This window comes from Pelecanus crispus, chromosome 7 (genome assembly GCF_030463565.1).
Source record: "Pelecanus crispus isolate bPelCri1 chromosome 7, bPelCri1.pri, whole genome shotgun sequence".
NCBI lineage: Eukaryota > Metazoa > Chordata > Aves > Pelecaniformes > Pelecanidae > Pelecanus > Pelecanus crispus.
Window position 1 is genome coordinate 6,949,098 of NC_134649.1, and position 20,067 is coordinate 6,969,164.

Here is a 20,067-nt window from a genome sequence, read left to right on the forward strand (position 1 = left end):
GAAGCTTGGAGAAAACTTACAGAAGCTATAATTGTATCTTAAGTGATACCTGGAAACTTGTATTACACTTTAGTCAAGATGGTTGCAAGACCAGATCATTATGTGTGCTTAGAAGTGTCCCATCCTCCAGCTTTGCACTGAGCATAGCTCAGGCAAGTAGCAGAATCTGTCCCTTAGGCTTCTCCAGCACTAACGTATTCATGGTCTGTGCATAGACTCATTAGGAAGCAGTGAGAGACGAGCCAACTGAAGAAAGAGCAGCAATTTAAGGGAGTCCACACCTACACAAACACACACCTTGTGGGTTTTTTTTAGGACATGATCTTGCCCATAATTTTGTGGAGGTGGGTTCTCCTTGTTAGTCTGAACATACCCTGTGTATCATGGGGCGTTTTCAAGTATTTACCATCATTTCTCCTCAGCAATCTGAATGGGAGATGTTGAAATATTATATTGCAATTGTTGTATTGAAGAGAAAAGAGGAAAACTAATGAAATTATTTATACTTTCAGGGAAGAAAACAATGAGATGATATTGTCTTGAATGACCTTTCCTAAGTATGGGGATATAGAGTCTTACACAATAGACTCTTGGTTCATGTTTCAATTACTGACCTTTACTGTGGAGAAAATTAATGCAATTTTCATCGTAATCCACCCGTACAAATAAGATCCATACGGAAGGTTTCCACATGCTGAATCTAACTCAAATGGAAAATGTCAGCTGTTTGCTACTGGATGAATTTGACTTTAATTTGTTCGGCTGGAGTCTTTTTGAACTGTGCTTATAAAACTTTGTATATTTTTGGTACCTATTTTTGACAGAAAATTTCCTACATTAGAAACACTGGATTTTTCTTCTTTGGGGACTTTTTCCCAGTTCTCTTTCTCCAATACACAAGATACTAAACATTTCTTGGAAGTTGCCAAATAACTTGGCTTGAAGCCACAGTGTCATCTGGTCCTTCCCTGTTATATCCCACTAGCCAAGCACGACTACATTGGCTCACCACTGGATAGAAAGCCTCCAAGAAAAAAAAAAAAAAAAACAACAAAAAAAACCCCAAAACCAAAACCAACACCAAAACCAGGAATTGTTGTTGATTTAGTTTTGTCTCTGATTTTCTTTTGAATCAATGACTAGACCTAGAAATTGTAGTAATTTAAGTTTTGTCTGTTTTGGAGGAGATGCAAACTTTTATCCAGACAACTTAGGATTATGGGAAGACTTCAAAACTCTTTCCAGTCGGGTGCTATGATACACTCGTTCAACAAGGCAACTGTCTGCTTGTGAAGCTCTACAGTCATTGTCAAAAAAGAAAAAAAAAAAAAAAGATAAAATAAATATAAATGGTCAACGATCAGACAACTTACATTCTGAGCTGCATGCAACTTGTTTATACCTTTCTACTGGTGGGAGAAGGATGTCTCAGTGATGTAATTTTAAAACAATCCTTATTCAGACAGCCTGACAGACCCCAGAGCTGACAGGACGCAGCCTGAACTCTGTGTCCAAGATGGCACGAATCCGAGAAGGCATTCATCCACCGAACAGCTTGTGCCAAAGGGACAGAGCACTCTTATCTTTTACAGTCCTCCATGCTGGTATTTGGGGAGGGGAGAAGGGGAAAGAAAGGGCGAGCTGGTAATTAAGCCCTGTCATTTAAGACAAATAGTTTAGGTGGAGGGAGTTAATCTGCTCTTGCGTTTTTGAACTAAGTGTCTGTGTATTTATAATTTGTAAACAGTTCATCTCTTAGAGGGTGTGTTACAATTCCCAGAAGCATGGTCTGTTATGTCTAACATGCAGCAGAACCCAGGAAGGCTATGTGTGCCAGTGTTTTCATACAGCACGATGATAGGAAACAGAAACAGTGACCTTGTATACCACAACCCAACTAGCAGATTTCAACTTTAGGAGCTCTTGTACTACGGAGGAAAAAAAAATACACAGACTTCTTTTTAAAGTATAGTTGTCTGTTTAAATGTTGACATTGCCACAAGATAATGTCATAAAATTACATTTTTCTTACACTCCCAAGGGAGCATTGGCCACCCTCAGACTTGGAAAAGTCACTTAGAATAACCTAATGTACTTAAAGATGTGTGTCATCGGCATGCAAGCATGGTCCATCACTGATGCAAAGGGGATATACCCAGGACGGAATGAAGACATTAAGGCAATGCTGCATAGCACTTGACATGGGACACATGTAGTGACTGGTGATTCTCTCTCCTGGTAATTCTGTGTCAGAATTCCATAGACCCATAACGCTAGTATATCAATTAATACAAGTTATGAATGATTATTGCTGTAATATTGGGATATGAAGCGTTGTCTTGATGAGAAAGCCTGCTGGAGGTGTCTACCGTGAGCAGCTTTAGCCAGTGCTACAAGTTCTCCATTTCAAAGAGTCACTGTTTGCATGCATGAAATGGAGACAGAGGCAATGCTGATTACAGAATGGTAAGGCCAAATCACCAGCAGCTCAACACTGACTCCCAGTAGTTTTCCCAAACCTGCATACTTAAGTTAAAAGAAACCAAGAAAGAGAATTACAGTGAAGTTGTTTAGCGGGGGGAAGCAAAAATGCAAAGTGATTAGATCCATATTTAAGTGGCCCAGTTGTATTTATAGAGAGAACCAAAGTCACTGGAGTTAAATCTAGGGTAAATGTAACCTGGTAAATTTTGGCTTTGCAGCAATGAAACTGTTGAACAGCACAGGAAACAGAGGATTAAATACCCATTGAATACATTTTTACTTTTTTTTTTTCCATCTCAGCACTTACAAACGAAAAAAAGGAATATTAAAAAAGAAGAATATTTAAAAAGAAAAAAGTAAATGGGATTGGCTCCAGCAAATAATTTACACCTTTAGGCATCCCACAAATAAGATGTAGAATCATAGAATCATAGAATGCTTTTGGGTTGGAAGGGACCTTGAGAGATTATCGAGCCCAACCCCCCCGCAGTAAGCAGGGATTGAACCTGTGAACTTGGCAGGGCCAACATTTAGAGTTGTCTAGTTTTGGGTACCCACAAAATAGAAATTATTGACTTTTAGAGATACACAGTATTCCTTTGAAAAAGACGCAACTTTCATTTAGCGACTTCTGATGAATTCCAGATATTGGTCCATTTAGTTGACCAACTTTACGACGTAAGGAGTGAATTATAAATGAGAACATTTAAACATTTATTGTGCTTTGCAAGAAACCTGTAATTCAACTAGATTGTCTAAAGTTCACTTTATAACTTTGACAGATTTCTAGTTGCTCAATAAAATATAACCACCACAGAAGAGCAGGTTAAATTTAAATTTAACTATTCCCATCAGTTAGTCTGCTGAGCTTCAATTCTAGTGTCTGTGACTGAGAAGAGTTAAGGTGCACTTTCTAACTGTGGTATTGATTTACTTCTCAATGATCAACAATTTCATTGTAACATTCTTAAAACATAGAATATTCAATAAGAGTCTTATTAACTTAGTATGCAATTTGACATTTTCATGTCATCTTGTGAACATTTTCTTCCTAACAGCTAATGTTCCTTTGCATGCTGTTGCTCGTTAAATAATTTTTCACCTTTTAGCTTTAAAGTATTTATAGATTATCAGATCCTCCTTCACTTACTTATGTTTTTTCTAGCTGTATACATTAAGTTCTCTTAATCTTTCTTCATATGTCATGCCCTCTAATCCTTTTATCCTTTGTCACTGTGGTTTGATAAACTTGAAAAAAAATCCAATGAATTTTTCATAGTGAGAAGAATGAGTAAGTACGCTCCAATAAAATAAGAAACAGGCCTTGACAATTCCAATTCTTTCTACATTTCAGCTGATGAACTAAAACCATTTTTTCCCAGGCTCTGAAAGAAATGTTGAGAAAATTCTAACCAGTTCCCCACAAATCACACCAATTCTGGCCTACAGAAATGGAAATGCCAGATCATTTGGGGAAAGCCATTAGTACAAAATTCCACTCAAAATGGAAGTGATTTTTATGGATTTTACATACTCGTGCATTTCTTTGCACCTGGTCCACCCATACACATACCTATAAGTGTACATACATGAACATGTGCCTGTTATGATTTCAAGTACAAACTGGGGACTGCTCAGATTCCATTAATGTTCAGAGGTCCCGCATAGGTAACACCACTGTTGGATGTTATACAAACCAATCTTTTCATACTTTCAAATTTGCCAAACAGCAAACTGGTAACAATTGTTTTCCCAGTTAATACAGATAATAAAAAAAGATCTCATGGAGATAGGATGGTGGGTTTGTGCTTTCCCATGTTCTTTCTGATTCTGGCTGATACAATCGTGAGGTATGCTTACCTTATCATCTTCATCCTCATCTTCATCCAAGCCCATAAGCTCCTGAAAAAGCAGATGTCCATATTACAAAACATTACACTTATTTTTCAGTGACAGGCAATGTTCAAAAAGCTTATGATACTCCCACAACATTTCATTACACAGTTTTCTCCCACTTCTATTGCAACTCATCAAAAAAACCCACCACTTTCACCTTTCAGAAATAACATTTTGTATTCAAGGACGACTTTTTTTTTTTTTTTTTTTTGTGATATCCTAAACAAAGCATGCAATACCCTATACAAATTTTAAGTCTAAATAAAGCATTAGTGGCTCTGTCCAGTAGTTTGAAGGCAACAGGCTTTCAAATTCATTGCCAACTTTGATTGTCTGTAAACAGCTTTGTTCTTAGTTTGACAAATGAACCAGCCGCTATGTCAAGGCTGTGGACTCTATACTCAACTTGTTCCATCCTCACTGCTACAATGACTGCTCCTTCCCTTTAGGGCCATTACTGAAACATTAGACTTTAGAAAATACATTAGTATGAACATAATCAAATCTCACGAATCACAGTCAGATTTCTATGCAGCATTATTTCTTCTGTTTAACTTCTATGCTGACAGGTAGGGGAGAAAACAAAAGACCTGGCTAAGCCTTGAAATTAGGAGCACTTGGCTTTCAATTCAGGTATTTAATAAGCTAAGCCTTTACCAGGGTCCTCGGAGTTTTTCTTGCTTATTTGATAGGTACATTTGAATCTGTGTACTACAAGTTTAAATACAGCAAACACACAAAGAGTGTGAAGAATCACAATAAAAGATGTTTTGGATTTGGAAGTTTTAGGGAGTTTGGTTTTTTTGGTTTGGTTCCCCCGCCCCGAAAAGCAGTTGCACCTAGTATGCAGAAGATACTGAGAGCTCAGATACCCAGATTTACTCTTTGGCACTCTGGAATACCCTGAGAAGCTGAATTAACACTGATAATAGTTTACATTTCTATAGAAGCTCCCCATCTTTAAATCGTAAACCATTTTACCAATATTCACAAATTTAGCCTCCTGACAACTGGATCATGCATACAATGTTAATACTGTTATTCCCATTTTATAGCACAGAAATCATAGAGAATTTGAGGTCCACTTTTGCAAAGACTGTTGCTCTCGTTCCTCTATATACGTGAAATGTGCATGCTGGCACACAAAACCCAAAGGTAATGCACATGCAGCCAAGGTCTGAAGAAGCGAAAAATAAATGACTGTAAAAAGCATCGGTATTTTGAAGAAAACCTTTTCTCATCTGCAGGACAGATGTGACTAGGGGTAGCACCTGATTGTCTATTTTTGACCTACAGATGGTTAGAATCATAGACACACATAAAAAAGTAATCAGGTAATATTAAAGGCACTTTGACTACTTGTTCCATATGATCCCAATCCTGCAAAGCACTTGGATAGATGTGTAACTTTGCTTAAGCAAAATGCACCCCTGAATTTCACGGCATCGCATTGCTCACAGGATGTGTAACAGGAAAAGGGCTAACTTTCTGATGGACCTTTCTTCAGTATTACTACAATTAACCTGTATTTTCAGATATAGCCTTTTTGTAGTATCCACCTAAATGACGTACTGCTCAATTCTGCTGACTTATGTGAGACTCTCCTCACTTGAACATGGAACAAACTCACCACAGGCTGAGTGATGGGTGCTGGAAGGTATTCTCTGTGTATTTTCTCCTGGGTAAGTTGTTATTATTTTATATTGTCTTTTGTATTAAAACCAAAAACACCCATTTGCCTGTGATTCTCCCACATGGGAAGTTCTCATTTTCCTGATGACATAAAGTTGTCACTGAAGACACACAACATCTTTCTATGTTATTCTGGACTTGGCTGAAATTGGAGAAAAGCATTTCTTTTGCCATTTGTTTTCAAATCAAGTCTATGTCCTGGTCTGGATAATGCAATTTTCCCTATTTTCTAACGATCTTTCCACTTAGGAATGGATGAAAACTGAACTAGGAGCAACTTTTCTCACTAAAACTAATAAACCAGCTATTGACCTTTTTAATTCTAGGATATTATTCCTTTGTATAAAATCTACTTGATTCATTTGGGTAAAGGTATTCTTCATGGGTACAAACATCAATCATCTTTTTATCAAAAGTTAGAATGAAGCTATAATTCAGCCTGTATTTCATTACTGTACTTATCACAAATTTAAAAACAGAATATTATGGACATCCATGAATTTACTCTCATTTGTAACTGTAATTACCATTGTTATGTAAGTAAAAACAGTGGTCAACATCAAACAGCATTTCATACCCCAACAGTAGACCTTTGCCACACATATTGTAATTATTTTTGTATTTAAATCTTTTTTTCTCCCAGATCAAGTTAAAAAACTGAAGGGAAAATATCTAGGGGAAAAAAAAAAAGCATTTGTCATTTAAAAGTGGGGGGTGGGGAGGAGGAATAAGGGCTTCTTAAAGTCTCAGATCACAGGACAAGGTTTAAAACCAACTAACTTCTCTTTCGGCTTCTACTGATTTTCCTCCTCTGTGAATCATGAATCATCAGTGTGATGCAAAGTGTAAGAGCAGTAGGGGCACGGGTTTTAGGAACTTGTTGCTTTGTAGGTCTTTCTTAATTCAACTTAGTTAAAAACGTTTGTAGTTATTTAGTAAGCGAAATACCCCTCCTACCCACTCTTGTAATTTTCTCCTACTACTCTTAATGGTTTATTGCCTGAATTGACTCATGAAAATTGAGAGGGTTGAGGTTTCTTTTCAGTAACTTCGAAATAAAAATGCTGTTTAGCTACACAACTAGCTTAAATGCATGACATTTTGCTCAAGGGCAAATTCAAGCTGGGGGCTGTCAGGAATGTTACTGCCTCTTTACTTGCCTGGGCATCTTGGGTGTTGTTGACCTTCCCTGTTCTGATGAGGGAGAAGTTGTATGCAAAGAGCACCAGCAGAGCCAGGGGCACCATGTACAGTTCCACGCTCCATACGGTGACCACAAATATCTGGAAGAAATAAAGCAGCAGAAGGGAATACATACAAGTGTTTAAAGAGAAAGGCATATAAAAAAGCCATTCAGTCATTATCCCTATGTACAGTCATCCTTGAATCTCTGTTAACCTCATTCATATTCTTATTTTGGCAAAGAAAATCCACTCGCAAAATGTGCTCTTTCTATTCTGTTTGAATCCATTAGGCTGCCATTTGTTAGTTTCTCCTCCCCTGTATCTGGTGAAGTACAAGGCCATGAACATAAGGTTAGTCTGAAGGCTTTATTCACTCCTTCCTGGGACCCCCTCAAGCCTGAAAAGCTTTTGTCCTTAGTGCTAGTGCATAACAGACCCACTTATAGAGGTAAACCTGCTCCACTTCATCAAATCCTAATTGCCAGGGGGTCTTTCACAGGCTAGAGGAGAGGTTTTTTTCCTCTTGCACAATAGGAGCCATCCAGCTCCCTCATCACTTCACAGGGGATGATCAGCAAATGCATCTTCACCATTAATCCACCTATGTTCTTGGCATAGCAGCACAGAGAAAGGACCATCACATTCCAGAAAGCAAGGCTCTAGGTTGCATGCCATGCACTATTTTGGAAAGGGATCCAGTAAGCATACTCTCCATTCCCATACCCTTGCCATTTTTCAGCACAGCCATTTTTCAGCACAGCATATTCTGATTTCACTGGTTGCTTGGAGTCTCTCTGCCCAGAAACAGTATGAGTTTGTGTGTGCTCTTTGAGTCCTATCTGACAAAATCCACTAATAGCAAAACCAGAAGCCAAATTTTGAAGTTCTGTTCTGCAAATTGGATCAGCAAAACATGTAGCTAACGTGATGGGGATTTAAAAAGAACTTAGGATCTTTAAAAAAAAAATGATACCCAGCCAAACTGCAATCCTATCTTACAAGTACCAACAATACCTGAATGGACTCCAAACTTGGAGTGGTTGGCAATGCAAAGTTAATAAACTGAATCCAGAACTGCCATAAAATGCATGTTGTGATCCCATTTCCTTTTCTACTCATACATAGTGTTTCCAGAAGAATTGCCTAATGCTGGTAGTAACTTGAAGCTATTTTAAACAATTTCCTTTAAAGACAAGGCACAAACACATTTATCTGATTTTTCTTCCCCCAAAGGAACCTGGAACGATCGGAAACAAAAATCACATTTTTAGAATAATACAGTCAGGCGAAAAAGAGTCTGATCCAGTTAATGTATCTCAAACTACAACGAAGGAAAAAGTCTATGGGTGATCAGAAAGCTAAATCTCTACCTCCCTTCATCCTTGGCCCGTCAGACAGGACATATAAAGGCAACACTGCCATTTGCAGAATGGGATATTTATGGCAATGTATTTTATGTTATGGACCTGAAAGTCTAACCATACTGTACCAAAGAAGCACTTCCCACTGCATTCAGCGGGATGAGAATTTATACCCCTACAAAACAGCAGCTGTTGTAACTTTTAAACAAAAAGACTTGTCTAACGTCAGACAAATGGCCAGTTAATATCTACCAGGGGCCAAACGTAAACCAAGAAACAACGACTGTGTCCATAACCCTGCCCAAACAGCAGTTGCATTTTCTAGAGTGAACCTGATTTTATGTTAGCTGTTGCTATGCAAGGAATTAGACTGCCATCCTGTTCTTGGCATTTGTAGGCCAGTAAAACAATCTTTGAGATATATTCATTTATAAAATGGGCTGACATCCAAACAATATATTCCCATACTATTGATTTGCAGCATAGGACCATAGAAATGGAATCTGTTTTGATTTTTTTTTTCTTTTTGATCCTGCATTTCAACATACTAAAAAATTAGAAGTAATAATTATTCCAACAGCCACATTTCATATGTAAGCAAGGCAAGAGAAACACAAGAATCCTGGCCAAGAAGGCACAGTACTTGATCTGTCTTACAGGAATCTTGCATGGCTTTAGTTAATAAAAACTTCAAAACCTGTGATACTCCAAGCTAAAGTGTCTTCCATAAATGAAAAGTTCTAACCCAAACAAGTTCCTCTGAAGCTATTCCAACTCCCTTGGATGAACCTCTACTTGCTTTGTAAGACAAACTGAAGGTGATACCAGCTCCTGTCCTACCTCAAATGTCACTCTAAAGAACAAGGACCTGTTATTGTATATATCTATACAGATATCTATCTCAGGTATATATATAGACAGATAAAAATAGACACACACATATAAATATACATCTGATCCTTATGTAAACTCCATGCAAATTCATATTGCCAGGTATTAATTCAAAACATTTGCCTCAGCCAGTTGGAGGAGGTTGCATTTACATCACCTCCCTGGGGTATTAGCAAACTCAGTCTTCTCTTACAGCAAAAAGACTCCACCAGCAGTCAGCTAGGCAAAGTCCTACAGGAGTCAATGAAGCTCTTGAAGAACCTCTCTTCATTCATTCAATTGCAGGACTTGAACCAATTTTAGTGCATCTGTCACCATCCTGTATGAACATCATTCTGCTCAGTTGCAAGTATAATACAACCTTGCAATCACAGGTCATTTAGGCAAGATACAAAATCAAGACCTTGGTGATTTTAGATCCAACAGTACATTTTGTGTATTATTAAGTTTCAGACCTTAAATAAAACTTAATTACAAAAATCTCACTGTAGTCTCAATTGATAGCTGAGGCATACTGTCGCTTCCTTTCTAATGCTGACTGGTTAATCATTTGCTGAGTTATAACTCAGACAGCGATGCTTTGATAGAGCTCCCACATCTCCTTAAGAGTAGTTTTACTGCTACCGCTGCAGTAGAGGGAACTTTCATTACTGTGACACAACACAGACACAAGACAAATTGATTTAGCTATTCAGAAATTATTTAGCCTTGGAGGTATGGGAAATGATTGCTGTGAACATACAGTACATAATAAAAGTTCAGAGGGTGTTTATAAAGCAAATAGAAATACGTCTGCATTCTAACAGCCTTTTGAGTAGTTCTGCAGCATCAGTTTTCAAAGCAGTTCCCAAACAGGCCCATGTCCTATTTTATCAACTCTCATGCAGCTCCCTGACACTGACTACAGCATCAGCAGCCCTGTGATATAGACACCCGCTCCTCAAATTACAAGGTTCTCCATCATGCATGTTTTTATTTTCTCCCCACCTGATGCCTGGGAGAAGCTGCTGCATTATCCTCCCTAAATTATTTTCTTAGCAATGCCTTTTGCCAAAACTCGAGAATGGTTCAGCTGCTGCTGTATATAATGACTATTGCACAGAACGATATCTTTTTGATTTCTTGTAATCCCTAGTCTGTCTTTTGCCTCATACATAGACTGGTAAGGGAAGTCATTAACACGTTCAGATCACTTGCTCAATATCACAGAAGGCAGGGACAGAAACCAAGCCCCTGTTTCAAATGATCCAGTTTTAACAAACCATACTTTTTTCAACCTTTCACATCATTGTTAGACCAAGTTCTGCCAGATGTAATCCATTACATCATTGATACCTTTTCTGCAGGGCTTCATACTGTGCATGAGAGAAGTAAAAGGACAGTAGCCAATTCCTAAAATAAGCGCCAAACAAGTGGAAGCTAGCTTTCTGCATTACTTCTTTTGATGCAATTTGAGAGTATAAAAGCCTATTATAGAAATGAGCAATTCAATTCACAGCATTATAAAACAATGATCAAGCTAGAAACAGAAATGGCATAGACATATCTAGAGGAAAAAAAAAAAAGAAAAAAGAGCTCTTGAAACTAATATTTAGACTAGAGTTCTACCTAGAAGAGAACAGCATTATCACAGCCTTGGAGAAAGGACCACTTGATTTCAGCTGATTAATGTGTTGCTATTTCAAAGGGCCTAATAACTACAAGTTAAAGCTCTGGAGGTTTGGAAGCCGTTTCATCTGAAAATCATTGAAGAGGGGTCCAACTGTTCCTGTCAAGAAGCATGGAGTTTGAACAACCATGAGAGTGGCCCTTTTGACAGCAGTACAAAAGATGAGAGAAGGCAGTCTCAACTGAAAGTAAAAACAAACCCTTAGAAACACGTTTCAAATCTGGTTTTTCTGCCCCTCTGGTTCCAATTTAAGATCTGACTATTAAGAACAGATTTTAGACGGGTGTCTACTAAAGTATGCCCATAAAACATTTGTCACCAGCAAACCCACAGTCATGGGATAGAACAGTTTTAAGAGGTTTAGAAATCTAGCATTAGATAGGATTTTCTGTGTAATTTTTCTACACAGTAATTATAATTTTTTAAACTCTAAAATACAGGTTCTTTTTGAGCTGGTAGGTCTTTGTGGAGAAGTAAAAGATGCTGTGTCATGTGACAGAATAATTCTTGGAAAACAACAGTGATGGGAGAAAGACAGGGATACATTCCATCAGACGGAAAAAATAAAAGTGAAAGGAGATTAAATGCACGCAAAGAACCTGTAGTAAAAGGTTATTTTCTCAGCCAGTGTAGGCTCCAATGCTAATGAAATGCCTCATCAGTGGAGCTGTGAAAAATATTATTTGAAACTCCCAAGTTTCAAAACCACACACAATTTAACTGAACTCTAAACTACTAACAGCTTTGTCAAGTTTCCTTGCAATTTATAAATACAGTCTAGGCAATTCATGAACTCAGGAGAAAAACTGGAGCTCATATGGATGTGAATGTCCAAGTTATGTTTTGAACTAAACCAAACACTGATTTTGACTTGAGACACAAAGACATGCTCCTCTTTATTTACAGGGGAGAAGAATTACATATTTTTAGCCTATCTCTGGGTTACGTAGCCTTAAGTTGCCATGTACGCACAAACGGACTCCATAAAAGAGAAGAAATTTCTGCAGCTGAATATTCAGGGACAGACTCTCTCGCATTTTTTTTAAGCTTTCAGTTCCTCTGCCCCAAACAAAATACAGGATTAGCCAATAACATAAGACACTGGCTCCCCAAAAGGGCATTCAAATCCCTTGAAGGCAATAAGTCTGTCGACAACAAATTATTTCTGACAGATACATATTCCTGCCCTTAGAAAGAGAGAGTAAAAGAGTAGGGGAGAGAATGAACACACTCACATAGGGCAGGACATTTGTGCATATGGGTATATATATCTGCATATACAGAGGTATCTCTTCCAGATACGGGCAATATGGATGCATGAACATAGCAGTGTTGAGCCCACGCTAGCAGAAATCAGGGTACACGGTGTGGGCTCAGCCTGATGCAAGTGCAGTAACTAGGCTTGCGCTCTTGGGCTGGCTTGTGCATCGGACTAGTGAGAATATTAAAAGAAGCCTATAACAATTATGGAAATTAGTCTAATACAGCCCCACCTCAGGCCATGGCAAATAAAGGTTGAGGCAGTCACTGAACATGTATTTCCCACTAAAGTCCCTCTCCCAAAGATTTCTTTTTTAAGACCAGATCCTCTTTCAAAGATGCATTCCAGAATCACTCTTACTAATACTCTCCTCCCCTCATCCATATGATGGCCTCTCACCATGCCATGCTCAGCTGAGAGCGCTCCTATGCCACTTCACAGCCACCAAGCTGGAGCTCAAGGAGGGGTCAGTTATGAGCACAGTCACTCCCCCATTGCAATGAAATAACAAAGAACATGGCAGGAAGACAAATTATACTTAAATAAACCGGCACTGTCAGAAGACACCTATTTACTTTAGATTCAATTTTCTTTTTGTGTCCCTGGCAAAAGAACACAGAGCGTCTCAACAGCAATATGAGACGTGCACTGTATTGAATGGCAATGGCCAAAATCAAAAATGACCTGAAGGAATAGAGGTCTTTAAATATTTATGCTACATTACAAATTATCTCTGCATTGCTCCCCACATCAGCATACAAGTTACTAATTTTTTAAGTGTGTATCACAGGCAAAAAGCTTAGGTCTTCTACACAAGCTCTCTGTTGCAAGCACAAACACAATTAGAATCTAAAACCACAGACACACAAAAAAAAATCCACCTAAACACCTCAAAGCCAAAAAAACCCATTGGTTTTTGCCCCAAAATATCTCAGTCTGTATTACATGCATGACGGCACAGAATTGAGAAGTAGGACTAAAGGATATGTTTGTACAATTTGCTATCATGTAGATCTACCTGATTTTTTTTTTTCAGAAGATGCTTTGGGTAAGAAAACCAATGTGGCTACGTTTGCCCACCTCAGTTGTCCATGTAGGCTAAATGGCACAGCTTCAAAGCCTTGTCCTGCTGCCATACCCATGTGTCCCATCCCTGCTTGTCCCAGCTGCAGCTTGCTGAGAAAGCGGCCCAGGATGAGGTTAAGAAGGGGCAAACCCGAGAGGCCCAACTTGTGCTTGGCAATTTATAGTGTGAGGATGCGACAAGGAACAGGAGTGATAAATAAAGCCTTCAAAGGAAGGAGGCAGGAGGATAGGAACTGTACTCATCAGGGTCACAATTTTAACACCAGTTTGAACACTCAAAAAGAAAAGAAAAAACCCCAACTCCCCCACTCCCAACAAAATAAGACATAAAACAACCAACAAAAAAAGCGTTGAAGAACATCTGAAAAATCTCATTCTGTTTAAGCCAATATGTGTTAGGGCCTTTTTTATCACTGTATGGTTTAGACTCTTCAGGGGGATCTCATTTTCTTTGCTGCTGCTAGGAAGTAGAAACTCATTTGTGTTTTAAATGAAAGCTGTGATTCATGTGCAATCACAGGACTCTAAGAAATGGCGCTTTAAGAAAAAGCATGTTATTCTGCAAAAGTCACAGCAAAATCAGGAGTTGACAATATTACAATCTGTTCTCCACCATCCTCTTGGGACACTGCTGTTGGTAACTTCATCACGGAAGGTTGGGATGCTACGCTTAAGACTGCAAACACTTACAAAATGTCCGCACTCTGATCCTGAATTAACTTTTGTCATTAACATGTTCAATGGATTTATTCTTTATTCATAACAATGGCTGGAATCAGAAAGAGAGAAACAATAAGAAAATAAATTCAAACTGACTAAAAAGTGAGGGTTTTCCATTATTTTGGTCACATTAATGAGATTAGCCAGCCTAGGAAATTAAAAACAAGATCCTTAAAGATCCTTCTTTAATGAAGGGTCAGGGAAGAGCCACTTGGTTCAAGTTTATTCCACTGAACTTATCACTTGTTAAGTTTCTAAGTTAAGATTTATATATTGTATTCCAGATATTTGAAGATTACCTGTCAAATTGGTGCGGATGACAATTTTCCAACATAAAAAGGTGCGTGTCTGGGGGTGATGCCTTTGTCCTTTAAAACACACACCTTTAAACCCCAAAGCCTAACAGCCCGCCACAAGTCTAATGGGGTGCCTTTATACAGTTTTCTTGTAGCTGCTACTTTCTCTTTATCCCTAACCCCAAAAGAGGTTAATCAAAACAAAACCAACTACAACACCACAAGTTTCGGGTTCTGTATTTATGCATGTACAACAGTTTTAGAATAAAAGACTTCAAATCCTTTTAGGCTGCAGACACTGAAGAAATACCTGTTTGCTAGCATGCTGACTGGTCTAATTTTTCCCTGATGCTTTTATCTAACTTATTTTACATTTCCTGTGCCAAGTAAAATACAGTTAAGACCTTCAAGCAATAAAGCTTAAAATTGAAAAAAACAGGGAAAAAATATTACAACAGTTTTCTATCTTTTGAGGTAATCTACTGGGAGTGGGTCAGGGGAATAAATCTGCATGTTATTTCTAAAGGGGTAACTATCACAGACAAAGGCAATGTGGGAAGATCCTAAAACAAAGCAGGGGTGGCATGCCAAAAAAAAAAATCTGTTGTTTTATATCGTAGCTAAATTAAGTGGTCATTTTTATCTCTAATATTTTTGGTTTGTTTATCAGCAGGGTCATAGTTTTAGGATTATTCTCATACAGAAAGTTATGATCTATTTGCAGGGAAGACAGGCGTTATGTAAGTTAAAAGCCTGATCTTACAGTAAATAATTCTTCTAAAAAGTGTCAGAAAAAAATATCTGTGCTATTTAAAAGGAGGCAAAAATGTAGGTTAATTTTATTTATTCTGGATAAGGTGAACACCTTAAAAGGGTCATGAAAAAATTTATCATTAGCTGAGCTGATAAATGTCCACTTACTTTGGAGACATATTTGTTAACATTGTGAGAAACATTAGCAGTGAGGGTCAGATGGTGACATAATTGTACAGCGAGTGGAAGGAGTATTTGGTGGAAGCGTTCTTTAACTTTGGGTTCTCAACACTGGGTTACAATTGGTGGCAAATGGAAGGCTTAAATGATACATTTAAACTACTTTAATGACTTCCTCCTTCATGTTCATAGTGTATATTAGAGCTGAATGAGTAAAGGAAAAAGGGCTCTAATAAAGCGAGTATGTTTAATTAGACTGAATTCAGTGTTCAGTGGCAGGAGGATCGCACATAAGGTTACTTCCCTGGCAGTCTCCGACTATGGCATGGAAAAAAAAAAACCCACCCAGATTTCAGTAAACACACGTAAATTAAAAATGGATGCTTGTAGACATGAATGCTGCAAAACTGTCTGGTACCCTCTTTTCCAAAATCTCTAGTCCTAAAGAAATGTTTCCAGACTGAAACAGAGCAGAAGGAGCAAAAAAATTAAATTAAAAAGATTAAAAATAAAAAGAATCCCAGTAAACCCAGATCACAAAACCAGAAATCTAAAAACACCTATAAAGCACATATAAAGCAGTAGAGATGACATCTTTTCAGGCAAAGAATTTCAGATTATTCTCTTTCCTTATATGTACATAGGATTCCCCACCACAGCCCCGTGCCAGAGCTCAGAAGGTCTCTTAATCTACCAGAGACCCATTTCCCGTAGTCAAGAGGAGAGCAAAAATCGTAATTGAACCCCAGCCCTCCCCACCCCTGACACACACACCGGACACCAAGAACAGTGAGAGTGATTACAACACACTTAAATAATTTCAGCAGGTTCATAATCTGCAGTGTGACAAAATTGCTGCATTACAGAACAAATGCATGAAGATGACTGGGAGACTTACTGTAATTATACTCTAAATATGTGACTATTGTAAGTTAGCAACAACAGCGACACAAAAAAATCCTCAGTCTTGACAGCATGACTATGTAATAGAGGTTTTCCACCAGCAGACCTATAGCATCTTGCTTTCCAAAATACAGAACAATCCAAAAAAAAAAAAAAAAAAATTTGCAAGACTCTTGCAATTTCAGGCAGCTGTTCAGGTAAAACTAAAGCCAGAAGATTGTTTATTTTAATAAAGCTATTATATGTGCAGCTCCAAATTAGGAATGGCAGGAGGCTAGGGGATGCCTAAACCATCACCACCTGTTTGCCCTGAAAATCAATTAAAGTCACACTATCACAGCAATCCCTTCTTAGCTAATAAAAGTTATACAGCTTCAACGTGTGACTTTAGGTGCTTTGTGGGAATGTGCCTGAAATCTAAATCCTCAGTCTCACATTACTTTGATACTAAACAAAACTCTGAACTAACCACTGTAAAATTTGCCTTTTTGGGGTTAGAGAAGGTGTTAAGGGAAAAGAGATCCCGAACTGCTGTTTTGATGCAGTGGATTGAACTAATATTCAGTAAATTCTAACAATCCAGCCAAGAACATTATATAGAGTTTTAAGTAGGAGAAAACTGAAGTCCTTTATGACACATGCCTGTTCAACATATTCTGTGCTGCAGAACAGATCCAACTTTACAAGTTGAAAGCAAGGGCAGTAGAGACATCCCAAGTGTTTTAGTAATTAAACGAATATGCATAATGAACCATATGCCCAAAGGGCCTGTTCTTCATGTGGGCCAGATTTTTGTTTGAATTTTTAATTTTTATATACAGATGAAACATTTCATGTAATACAGCAACAGTGCAAAGGAACATGCTATGCAGAAAGGGAAGGAGGAACTACCCATGTGAGAACGATCAGAATACACTTGATGAATTCTGCTCCTCAATTTCCGATTCAGAGCCAAGAGGGTTTGGTTTTTTTTTTTTTGAAAAAATCCTTTTCTCCTTTGAACAGCTGTATTAGTCATCTGCTCAGAGTCTAGAAAAGAGACATTAAATATATGTATATTTATATAGGTCATATTTATACATTTATATGTGTGAAATGGATTATATACACCAACACATTTAGATGCTGCAAGACTAGCAAAAAGACAGACACTATCTCAATTTAAAAAGCTTCTGATCCACCAGAAAAAATAGCTACAGGATGACTCTCTGTTCGGCAGGACCTGTTGTGTTGTGTGAGCTGCAGTGAATTAGGACACACTCACATCTGTGAAACAGGAACGGACATTATTAAAAAGATAGGTCAAATTCTACTCTCATTACAATAGCATTACCCTACTGTCAACATTAGGATACCATGGCCTTGTTGCAGAAATATTAAATCTTCCAAATTCTCCCATGGTTGAGCTGTGCTGCTCCTTTCCCTGTAACATTCACCTTTTTTCATCCCTTGCTCTTAAAGTTCTTTTCCAAGAAAAGAAGCATCCTTTGCAAACATAAACCATTTTAACAGGTTAGTCCTCTAAACCAGCAGCAAAACTATTTGGTGCTGCTTTTCAAATAGCTAGACTGCAAAATAATAAACTGGTTCCTTTAAGTGGTCCTGATCCATTGGACAAATTTTTATTTTGCTTTGCAAAAACCAGTGATGGGGGTCAGGTATTTGTCAGTGTGGACATGCTGGTTAAGCAGCAGAAAAACTTCCCTGCATGAGCTTTACCAGATTTTTGAATGGTTTTTTTATACATGATTTAGGCTCTATGAACCAAAGGAAATTGAGTACTTATCAGGCTTAGTGAAGGAAAGGAAAATTTTGGGGTAAATAGCAAAGAGTTCCTCACAGTAACTCCGATTTAGCACTGCAGTTAGTTAAATAAGCAGTACTACGATACAGGAGCTGTGGCTGTTCCACGCGCTGACTCGGTCCCACAGAGGTGCAGTGGGGAAGCACCAGCCATGCCCAAAGGGATGCAGACAATAATCTGATCCACTTCAGGACCGAAAGAGTGACTTTGCATCAAACTCAGTGAGTTAAACTTTTCCTGGGGCTTTGGGAGCTCTCATCACCAAATGTAAATGGAATGGCATGTAAGAGTGATCCAGTCCCCAAGCCCTAAAGTATTTAAAAGCTGAAATAACGAAGTTGTAAATAATGGTATTTGTTGCTCTCAGTCCTAATTCAGGGTTCATGCTTTTGACATTGCCTGGTTTATGTGATCTAGTGGTCTCCACGGAAAGACAGATAAACTTCAACGGCTGTCAGAAGACAAAAATTGACAAGGAGCATCACCTTTCCTGACTGTTTAAATCCTTTAAGGAACTGTTGGAGCAATTAGAGAGGGAGTCTAATCTTTGCAGAGTGCATTAACACTCTCCGACCTCCCAGACAATAGATCAGACCTCAGACACATAATGCTTCCCTAAGGCTTTTTAACCAGAACATTTGATCTCAGTCACTCTGTATGTGCTACTATAGGTATCACTGTGTAAGACAGTATTCACTGGGCACTAAAGGACCACTGTCTCTGCTAGTATTCATACAACTTTTAAAATAGAAAGCAGGAAAGCCATTGCAAGGCATGCTGTTACAGAAGTACTACTTCTCAGAAAAAAGAAAACAAAGAAAAAAAAGGAAAAGAAGAAGAAGAAAAAAAAAAAGAGTAAAACAATCCAGAGTAGCTCTGCAAAACGTCTTCATTTTTATTAATCTCATATTTCCTTTCTACCGCCACTGTTTATTTCCCAGTTTTGGAATATAAATCTATTTTTTAAAAAGCACAGATTAGGGTTTTATTCATAGAAACAGTTAATTTCAAAATAGTTCATTTCTTAGCCCCCGTGGAGGGACTTGAGGGGAAGGGAATTAGGAAGACAGGTCTAGTTTATTAAGGAAATTGAAATATATTATTGCAAATAATTTTCCCAAATGTGTACATGGATGTATCTGGGGAAGTTTTCTTAACTGCTAGAACAAGTCATCATCTAATTCCTGATGGGCATGTCCAGTTAAAAAAAAAAAAAAAAAAAAAAAAAAGAAAAAGCCAATATCACTGTATCAATTATGCATTTCCCATTTAATATTCTAAACATTTTATTAAAATTTGCTTAGTGCATTTTTTTAATGGAATTAGACTTCCTTGCCATCATGTTTTGACAGAGGCCACATCCGAACAGTTCTCATATGGACCATGCATAACGGGGTTTTAAGACCAGCTAACTGGATTCCCACCCGCCGCTAAATAACGGGTGCTGCAGTCTCACTAAGCAGTGGGTTTTTTTCCCCCTCATGCAATGTATTTGAGGTACACTGCTAGCTAACAATACTTTATATGAATCTATTAATACTTTGTATTAGCTGCAGGATTTTGTTTTACTTTTCTAGAGCTGCAAAAAGTGCCTTTTGTGAAGTACCTGCACTACAAATAGTTTTTGCTGCTGTTTAAATGGGTATCTCAAATTTGTCAGGCCAAGTGCATCACAAATGACAAAAAGGTCACATATAGCTAGTATATTTAAAAACAAACAAGCCTTCAAAGTCAAAGTGTAATGCAGTTATTTCTAATCTGAACAAACAATAGAATACATCTAATGAAAGTTGACAATTGGCTTTGATACAGAGCTGTGCAGCTCCTCTGTTCCAATGAAAGATGAAAGCTGAAGGAAGGTACAGAAGACAGCGACTTCTCCCAAAA

The 20,067-nt window shown here is 38.0% G+C and overlaps 1 protein-coding gene across 4 annotated transcripts in view; it reads right to left on the minus strand.

Annotated features, from left to right (window-relative positions):
* The window catches only part of MCTP2 (multiple C2 and transmembrane domain containing 2), a 104,903-nt gene that overhangs the window by 13,799 nt on the left and 71,037 nt on the right, over positions 1 to 20,067 (minus strand). The window contains exons 17-18 of one of the 4 annotated variants that reach the window (XM_075713584.1): positions 7,233 to 7,355; positions 4,345 to 4,386 (exon numbers count right to left, since the gene is read on the minus strand). The exons of 1 other annotated variant lie outside the window; for it this stretch is intronic. In XM_075713584.1, coding sequence (XP_075569699.1) covers positions 4,345 to 4,386; positions 7,233 to 7,355 — 165 coding nt within the window. The remainder of the gene's footprint in view (positions 1 to 4,344; positions 4,387 to 7,232; positions 7,356 to 20,067) is intronic. 2 more of the 4 variants (XM_075713582.1, XM_075713581.1) reach the window with 2 other exon arrangements.